The following is a 10635-nucleotide window of genomic DNA, read 5'->3' as shown; positions in this document are numbered from 1 at the left end:
CTATCTGATTTGGTCCCATCATGGAAGAACATGTTCGTAGAGAGTTAAAAAAGATAATAAACCTCACAATCTCGAGAAAAACATACATAATAAGGTAATAAATCAAATAAATTGATAAGTCGTTTAGTCTTTCCTTAAATCAGTAAATTCTGTCTTTATATTGTGTTGACTTCCATGCCAATATTTTCTTCCAAAGCAAACATCTAAAAAAGCAGTAAGATGTTATCGCATCACAAAATATCTAAATTTCCATATTTGTCTTATATAAAGTCTTATATCTCATATTCGTCGAGCTGTTGGGTATATAACCGTTATTTTTACAACAGCCTCTATATGCTTGATATATTGGTCTTCATAAAGATATAAAGGTGGGCCTAAATTTAACGTTTGGAATTTGAATCAGGTACAGAAAAAGTAATGAATATTTTTCCAAAAGTTATTAGAAATATTAAAAAGATGAAACCTTTATATTTAAGAATGAAACACAACATTATTTAAATGACTGCCACGCCTGGCCCTACAGTACGTCATTCGATTAACGCTATTTTCTACTACTTTTTCGATTGTTTTTGATTGAATTTCCCTGATTGAAACCAAACGTTGTCCATGTCATCCTCCTCAATCTTTGGAAACATATTTATTGAGCATGGCACGGTAACACTCGCCATTGACCGTAACGGCTGCTCACTTGCGAAGAAAAATGTACCTACTAATTATGCCGCCGTGCCAAAATCCACACCAAATAGTCACTAGTTTTGGCTGCATTGGCTTCTCAATAATGACGTTTTATTTTTCGTTCAAAATCTCGGCTCATCTTCAACCAAAAGATCTCCAACCCATTGAACAAACCGAAAACGCATCGGATGGTCATGAGGCTGTTCTTGGACTAATTGAACTTTATAAGCATTTATATTGCGGTCATTAAGCAAAATTTTCTTGAGAGAAGTGCGACAAATATTCAGTTCCAGAGAACGATGACAAGTTGATGGATTTTCACGCATACTCTGGCTAACAACAGCAATTTTTTTTCAGCACTACACGAAAACGTGAACGGGTTGCTTTGTCCAATAAGAATCCAGTTTCACAAACGTTTCACGTTTCACGAATTAATCCACAAACTGAGTTGAAGGCCTTTCATTTGTTCCAAATTTTCCATGTAAATTTCTTACAGGTTGGGTTGAAGACTCACCACTTTGGAAATAAGTTTTCAATACTTTCCATTTCTATTCAAGCGTAAAGCGTCCCATTTTGCAAATGTCAAACATTAGCCACCAGCATAGATCAGTAGATATTATGATCTAACTCTTCCTCAAATTCATCGTTAATATTGTTTTCCTTACTAGACAAAAAATTGTCATCATCCTCATCGATATTTTCACTTTTTTCTATATCTTCTACATCTTCAGAACTATCACTAAATAATTTCAAAATAATCAATTCGCGCTATAGTTTTGTTGGTTGACTCGATCATAAGCTTATCTGTGTTGATATTACTGCTTAGCGGAAAGACAGTTACCTTGAAATATTTGAAGCCTCGACATCGATCACAGATTTCAACTTAAGTTATTTGACTTGCCGGAAGATAAGAGTTTTCTGCAACAAGAACCCAGACGTGTTATATACATCACATTTGAATCATGTTTCATAAATAGCTCATTGTCTTTTGGCCATTGGAGGTATAAAAATGACGATCTTCAACTAAATGTTGAACCTAACCTGAAGACACTCCTATTTAAGAACTCTCTAATTAGGGAGGTTTGAAATGGTTAGAGCCACATAATATATAGTCAATATAGTAGCCTCAGAGAATCCCAGAAACCAAAATGCCGTAACGACTGAATGTCCGCTTCAAAGCCGAAGAATTATACAATATTTATTTTGTATTATACATATAAAATTAATTTATTGATAAATATATGTTACCTTGATATAAATCTTAAGTATACAAATATAATTTGTTTTCAAGACTTTTTGTTTTCGCACAATTATTATTACAATATTGCAATAATGACAACCATCTTTACCTTCACCTTACCTGTCTGTTTTTAGAATGTTTTTTATTCATAAATTTGCCCGATCTTGTTAGGTCGAGTGTGACCTAAAGAACAGGTATATTTACAAACTTTTTATTTTCAGTACCAAGAATTTCTGTTTTTACGTAAATCCCAAATATACCTCTAATTGTGCCCGACAGCCCACTTTTGCATCGAAATGCTAAGAAGTCGACGGGTGTACCTGCGAGCATTGTAATCAGGCCATCATTACTGTTTTCATAAAATATTAACAAAGTTTCTCACCCTTATTTGGCGAGATATAAGTTTGACAAGAACAAATATGGTTCTTAGTATAGTTGAGAAAATCTTGAAAATAAATTATATTTGTATGTTTAAGATTTATATCAAGGTAAAAAATATTTATCAATAATTAAATTTTATATAATACAAAACAATCAGCAATCTCAAAAATCGGGTGTAAAAAGAACTAAGGAGCCAAAAATTTTCAAACTCACGTTAATATAGTAGAAGTGATCAGTGATTATAAAAAAGTTTACTGTAAATTTTTTCATTGACTAGTTGTCGTGATATTAATCCCCGAAGTGCATATATGAGGGTTAAACTACTCTTAAAACAGCTGTAGAATCTCCAAAGTTATCTTTTTACTCTAATTTCCTTTATTGTATCAGGTTTTATCAGCTATTATTTTATCAGGTTAAGTGTAGACCGCATATAGCAGGACCAAAAAGTCCAAAAAGGGCAATACCGAAGATAATGTGTATAACGTCTCAATTTGAGTTTTGATAAAATTCGAGGAGATCCTATGTTTTGACTTCAAGCGATGAAATATAATGAATCTAATCTTTTTTTAAACTAAGCTTTTTTGAATAAAAGATCCATGAAGTAGTTAAAATTGAAGTTAACATAAATTTGAAATAGAAAAAAAACCGATTGTAAATGTTAATGCAATTTATGTTTATCGATATATAATTTCAAAAGCCTTATTTAGTATAAGAAACATAATCTTGTTAAAACGACTTTTTTTTCTAAACCGCACCTAAACAAACAATTTGAAAATAGAATATCTACAAAAATTCTCTCTAAACCATTGAAAAAACAAAGTTTAAACATAAAAAAACTTCTATTCATGAGATGTAAATGAGATCAAATGAAAACATCTTCGAGAGAAAACGCCCATTTACGAAGAACAAGATCAACAAACTACCCTGTGTTTAACTCGTGGTTTTAACGACTCTACTACCTATTTTACCGCCCGCCACCGCTTTGTTTATAAATTGTCACCGATATTATCCCATAAGGTTTAGGAACGCGGGGATTCTCGCTAAAAGATGTTTTCACGGGGCGGTCCACGTCGCGGAGGACGTCCAAAAAAGCCACACCATGGAGTGGGGGAGAACGTTTGGCCGTTCGGTCTCATTGAAAACCGTCGGCTTTTCAAAACCGTGAAATCGACCGAACGTAAAAGTGTGTTGATGAAAATGTTTCCGATACAGAACATCGCAGATCAGCACCAATACTTTACATTTCCCGATTACCACCATCACCAATCATGCATACATCAGAGACTTTTCCATCCGTATTTTTCACCGATTTGGTTACCTTTTCACCTGAAGATTCATTCGCCGAGACCTGAAAAACCGCCGTATTCGTACATTGCATTAATCGCAATGGCCATTGGTTCTTCGCCAAAACAAAGATTGACGTTGAGCGGAATTTACAGATTTATCATGGATAATTTTCCGTACTATCGAGAAAATAAACAGGGATGGCAGAATTCTATTAGACACAATTTGAGTTTGAATGATTGTTTTGTAAAAATTGCAAGGGAGAAAGTGTCACCGAGCTCATCGGATGCAGGGGGAAAGGGAAGTTATTGGATGTTGGATCCTAAAGCGGCGAATATGTTTGAAAAAGGAAATTATCGAAGAAGGAAAACTAGACGACAAAAAATTAATGAAGGAAATAATATGTATCAGGTAAGAAGTTGTTAAGTATTAATAAGTACTCAACATTTTTAAAAGTGTTTTTTAAACAATCAGATATTAATAGATTCTTTTGTAAACACTATTATCTTTGCGAATACTCATTAAAGCAGAGAAAAGTAATTTGGTTTAGTAAAATGTTTTCATCCCATTTGGTTAAGATATATACAAAATTAATTTATTTAATCTGGGAATTATGTAAAAATCTGGACAACACGTGTGTAAATATCATATTGACAAATTTTGTTTAATTAATCAATGTAGATTCAAATGTGATTTCTCTTTTTAAGTAATTCAGTAACAGATCTTTTATTATTAGCGTATTTGTACACCACATTATTGTAGAAATTATTAACATCAAAGAAGTGCTTTTAAGATTGAGGTTTAAAATTAATGTTATCAAATATTTTTGATTCACCAAGCAATATCATCTTTTCATTCTTACATTAATAATAAGTTGCTAAGTGTTCCTTTTAAATACCAAAAGCTCCTCGGTTATCAGAGGTGTTAGTAAGCAAAATTGCTTTGCAATCAGTTTTAAATATAACAAAATATTTAATAGTTTTCGCCATTGTGATCGGAAAGACAAATAGCAAATTAATCAAATGAATTTCTATAGAAAAGAAACATTACATTGTTGAATATATTCATGTTTAATAAAAAAATCGAAACCTTGATCTACTTTAAAGTTTCTGTTCAATAACAAAAACATTACTTTAATGAATGAACAACTCAATTCTATTTATAACTCATTGTATTCTTGTGTATATAAAATATCTATTTCGTCTAATTTTAACCATGTGATTTTTCATATAATTAAGTTTTATATTGGTAAGATTTTTAATTTAAATCTACATTTACAACTCAAATTACTTATATTAAGTGCTGAAAATACTACTATTAAAACATACATATGAAAATTTTGTTGGTGAACGTAATGACCGGGTTGGAGAGTTTGTGCAACATTTTCGTGGAAACAAACTACCCCGCAGAAGGAAAACAAACATCTCATTAACGTTTTGTTTACGATCGGCAATTTGCTAGTCGTCCCAGTCTGCCTAGAAGCTCCGATTTCGTCCAGCATGAGCCTCATGTCGCTAAAAATTGTGTCCCTCTGATTAACTATCGTAATTCATACTCCTCTTGCTAGGACTAACCTTGTTATCGCGAAACTAAAGAAGCATTTAGTTTTGAAGGTTTGCTTCCTAACCTGTATTAAGCGCGACTCTGAACGATGTATAATGAACGCACATCAACGAATCAAAATCCACAGATGTAATTCCGAAGTGGCCCTCTAACTGTAATTCAAGTTTCGCTTTCGGATTCAACAGTATCAACGTTAAGTCTCAATCAACTGCACTATTACACAAATTCTTTTTTACATACACAGAACCTTATGATACAATTTTCATGGTTCTTTTCTAGTAAATTGCATACCTATTATGATGATGCTTTTTGTTTAATAAGATCCACTTCCCTGAATTAAATGAGGTATTTTAAAGTCGATGACGGGGAAACTAAATATGGCAATCGTGAGATTGAGTAATGCTATAAATCGAAACGATTTGACTTCACATTTTCTATTCTGAGGGGTCGTGCAATATATCATCATGATTATACGAATTGTCTAGTCTGATCCAATTTTTTTTGTATTTTGTTAAGACTAAAATGATCAGAGATATCATTATGGTTTTTATGGATCTTCTCTCATCGAAACTATATTTAGTGGTAAATCCCTTTCTTATAAGTCAGATATAATTGGCCTTGATTGTGCTTATATCTTATCTATCAATTTGATTAATTATGTGCAGTGCATTATGTGCAGAAGATAAGATATATCTTCTTTATAATACTGGCAATGAAATTACGCAATATAATACACCATAATTATAGTCGTTAATGGGCAAGTATACACAAAATATTTTTGAGAAAGGAACATAAAGACTTGAACGCACATGGAAAAGTTTCAACTTGGGATTGCTTGAATCCTTTTTGTAGCTAAATAATAATAGTAATAATAAACGATAAATTGAACTAGAGGTGTTGTTATATGAACGGTTTTTTAAAAAAAATACCACTTTTCCTCCGTAATTGTTATAAATTAATCAATCTGAGACGTTTCGGGAATACCTCCCATCTTCAGTCTACAAATAGTCACTCGTAATATTATCTACAAAAAACCACAACAAAAGACCATAAAAATCTCAAACCACACAAAAATACAAAAATTAATCGGTGTCGAATGTTAAAAAAGTTTACCTCTAATCTTGATATGATGATTTGAAAAAACAATATTTTAAAATTACTTTGCATACATGTATGTGCGTCACATTGTACAACTGTTTTGAAATACCATTGTACGAAGTTTCAAGGTTAATTTTACTACCCAAAAACTGGAATTCGTTCTTCCTTTCTACCACTCCCAAACGTCTTCTATCTATCTCGATTTATATATTTAATCTATCTAAGATATTCGCGTAATGCGCTCCAATTTTCCCAACATCAGTTTTGAAATTGACTGCGTGATTGATATTTTTTGTTATATAAATTGAATCTAAATTTTTCCTTATTAAGGTATTATTATTTGTATTGAGAATCCTGGGGTTTTCAAAGTGAAATTTGTGGTTTAATAGTACAGAATGTTGACACAATGCTGTTTTATTATTTATTTTGATCTGTTTTGAGTCATATTGATGTTGTTGAATTCGTTTTTTCAGGTGTTGTTTTGATTCTCCAATATAAACTTTATCACAATTCATACAATTTAATTTGTAAACGGTATCGACTTTGTCTATCATCTTAATTTTATCCTTCATATTTGAAATCAATGTGTTTATTTTATTATCATTGTATTTTGCAAATTTAATATTTTTAAAATCATGATTTCTGAATACTGAAGTTATTTTATTCGTTAATGACGGTATGTATTTAATCTTACAAAACTTGTTCAAATTTGTTATTTTATTAGTTTCGTCATTTCTATTTCTATTATCTTGTTCACTATCATTCTTCTGATTATGTTTATCGAAATATTGTGTAATTAATGATTGGCCTTCTGTTTTTTCTTTTGTTTTACTTCTTAAAAAATATTCTTTTTTATATTGTTCTGTAGGTCTCGATATGTGAGAAGTTGTATTGTTATCTTGATTATCATTATCAATAGAATTTTTAATTCTATACCAAGCATCATTGACTAATCTTTTAGGGTAGAAATTTTCTAATAAATTGTTATATAATTGTTTTCTTATTTCTTTTAAGAAGGCATTGTCTGTAACTGAGATAGCTCTTTTTATGTAATTGTTCATGGTATTAATGATTTGGGACTTAGGGTGATTGCTATGAAAATTTGACAATCTATTGCTAGTAATAATAATCTTTATTGCCCAACAAAGTACCAATTATAGGGCAATATTCTACTACACAGAAATACAAATTTACATTAACACAAGAATCAATTGAACAATAAGCGAAAACATTGTAATCGTCTCTCAGGTTTACAAGCCTGCACATTATCTGTAGCAGAGCGCTAGCCTGCTCGTTGGTTTTACTATTATTCAAATCTTCTTCAAAAAAAGAAGACACACTGAAGTTGATGCAAGAGACTAACCAGGTACAATCCGTTTCACCACTCACCAGCTTTACAAGAAATCTAGCATCGAGATCATCCCTTCGAGTGTCAAGCGAAAAGAAATGGTAATGTTACAACAAAGATTGGTAGTCCGTGCCATGAACAGGATAAGCTCCATCCATGCGAAAGGAAAGGTATTTTAAAAACCTTTTTTGAATTCTCTCCAATAGAAGTCAACTTAAGCAGGGAAATTCCACCTATACAGTAGGATGAAGGGATAGCAGTAGTTCTATGTGTAAAAGTGATAGCATTACACTTGGTCATTTTAATCCTGAGCTGATTACGATCGCACAATTCCACCAAGATATCAAGATTCGACTGCAACGAAGCCACGTCATCTTCCGAGGTCATAGGGCGAAATATCTTAAGATCATCAGCATAAGGCAATACACCAGACATAAATCTGTTTAAGAAGTCGGTAATAAATATTACAAATAGTACTGGACTCAAATTAGAGCCCTGTGGTCTCCAGATCGTGCAATAAACTCCACCGAAGCAAAGCGATTTGTAGTTAAATTTGCTTAGGAATAGTAATTAACCTGAATAGTAATTATTTTTTTTTCACCTATAGAGACGTGCATTAAACGTGTATGTTACCGTCAATCTGTATAATTCAGGTACTCTATACAATGCCCAAGTAATGTATAAAATACCTGTAGTGTCTAGGCAAGGTATGAAATATAATGAAGACTATTAATGAATTCTTAGGAATTACATAGAGTACATGTAGGTCCACCGGCAATGTGTAAAATAAATAGATTTTGGTCTGTATGTATCAATTTTTACTCATAATAAACTTTTTTATAATCTTGTATTGTCTAATTGTACAAAAAAGGCCTTTCTATAACTATAGTAAAATCACAATTAAATTACAATAAACTTAAAATTTTTCTGTGTTAACTAACATAATGTCATTTGCTTCTTATAAGTAATCAAGTAATAAGTATTAAAAACTTAGGAAACAAAATAAATCTGTAAAAATAAGACGTAGATCTACTGGCCTCTCAGAATTGAGTAAGTATATATTCGTAAAAAGTGCAGCGCTGCTCACTAAGTCTGGTATAGATTTGCTACTCCTCTAAAAATTTATTGACATTTGGATTTGGTGCCTGAAGACGGTTTTATTAAAGAAACCGAAACAATTTGAAAAATAGAATAATCTTTAAATATTGATTTCTTCGATTTCTTACTTTTACCATAATAATATAAAGATGAACCTGGAGACAAATATCGCTAAGTCTGGCAAGTCCATTCGAAAGTATATCCCAACTAAACGCCTCAATCGTTTCCTTGACGAGTTTTGTGGTGTGTGATGGATTGCTTTATCATGAACGAAAGTCACTTTGTGTGGCTTTATTTGATACTCTGATCGTTCTTCATCGTAAAGCTTCATTCAAATCCATCGTTTGTTGTCGGTAGCGTTTATTAACGGTTTTGCCAGGTTTTAGCAGGTCATAACAGATCACACCCTGCTGGTCCCACTAAACACAAACCATTTTCTCCGTCCAGTCGATGACGATGGTATAAAATATATACACGTTTCATTGCCAGTCACAATTCAATGGAGAAATGACTTTTTTTGTACCTGGCGAGAAGCTTTTCGTAAGTGGTTTTCTGTTTTACTGCTGTCTTTTATTCAGTTCATGTGGAATCTATGAGACGATTTCTCGTGCCACATTTAAACGGTTTACGAGTTGTTATGTTCTTCGTTTCACATATCAAAATCGCCACGTTTTAATTTAGTAAACCACTCAAAGCACTTTTATTTACCAAGAGCATTAAGATGAGCATCTTAATCTTAGACAAGCATTGATGCGATTCTGCAGCAGATTTCCTCAAATGATGACAGAAAATCAATGCTGTTATAAACTATGCCGTTGTATGACAGTTGGGAATGGCAAATCTTTGTTAATTTTCTCAATCCATTTTTTTAGTCTCGATTATATAAAAATTAAATATGAAGTTTATTTACCTTAATTAATAATAATTGGGGTTAAAGTATTCAGGGCGGAGTAAAGAGATTTCAAGAGGAAGCTAACAAAATCAGATTTTGGCCAGTTATATGCATGTTTATAACTCCGTACGGCGATAAGGCTTTGCCTTATTTTAGGTTGATACAGTCATGGCAGAGTTAAGTATGCAACTCTATTATCCATCTTTATAAATTTCCATAAGTCACCGAAGTTTGTTTTTGCACATCTTTTTTGAACATCTTGAATCTATATCTTAACCAGAACCGTCCAATTACAACTTGTGAGGCAATTAAGCTTGAAATGATAATATTCCAAGCTGATGTTTAAAAAAGCTGCCGAGAATCAAGTTAAAATTTCTTCTCGGGATTAACCACTTGTTACAAACATGACTTTATGACTTGATTTTAATTCTTTTCTTCTTACATTTAATTTCATGTTATAACATATTTTAATAAAATCTATATTATTTGTGTTTCAGGATCATGCTTTATCGTTGGTTAAAAGATCAGCACAATCCGAATCAACTATTATTGAACAAACAATGGTCACACCGGTAAACCATCGACATAAAAACTCTAGTTTATTTACCATAGAGAACCTTATAAAATCAACTAACGATAGCAATAAACTAGATTAAATAAATACTGTGAAGCTTTGATGTTTCCCAAACCATCAGTAAAGCTTTTCCAATTCCATAATATCCCACCATTCTAAATTTATATCATTTTTAAATATCTAAATGATAAACTATCAGAAATCATGTCGAAAATGTTTTATTTACTGTGGAATTGAAAAACATGTTATTTTAAAAGAGATAATTTTATAGTTTAGTTTGAAGTTCACTTCAGAGGAGTTTTTAAATACCCGTTAACTTCCAAATGAAAAAATAACGTTTGCCGGCGGTTTGTGAGATGGTTTCTTTTAAAAGAGCGAAGGATGGATTCAAAGTCGCCGGTGGCGTATTTATTTTCTGGAGATGGCACCACCGTTTTATGCCGACAATAAAACGCGTCAACGCCCCCTTCACAGACAGCCCG

At 32.1% G+C, this 10635-nt stretch overlaps 1 protein-coding gene across 1 annotated transcript; it reads left to right on the top strand.

Moving 5' to 3' along the window:
• The first annotated feature begins 3443 nt into the window (after positions 1 to 3443).
• Positions 3444 to 10242, top strand: LOC111420490 (fork head domain-containing protein L1-like). Its single transcript, XM_023053491.2, has 2 exons — positions 3444 to 3991; positions 10077 to 10242. Exons 1-2 carry the CDS (start codon positions 3488 to 3490, stop codon positions 10233 to 10235), a joined length of 663 nt encoding a protein of 220 aa, XP_022909259.2. The 5' UTR covers positions 3444 to 3487; the 3' UTR covers positions 10236 to 10242.
• The last annotated feature ends 393 nt before the right edge of the window (positions 10243 to 10635 follow it).

Source organism: Onthophagus taurus, chromosome 1 (assembly GCF_036711975.1).
Source record: "Onthophagus taurus isolate NC chromosome 1, IU_Otau_3.0, whole genome shotgun sequence".
NCBI lineage: Eukaryota > Metazoa > Arthropoda > Insecta > Coleoptera > Scarabaeidae > Onthophagus > Onthophagus taurus.
Note: the sequence above shows the minus strand (reverse complement) of the source record. Positions and strands in the feature narration are given on the sequence as shown.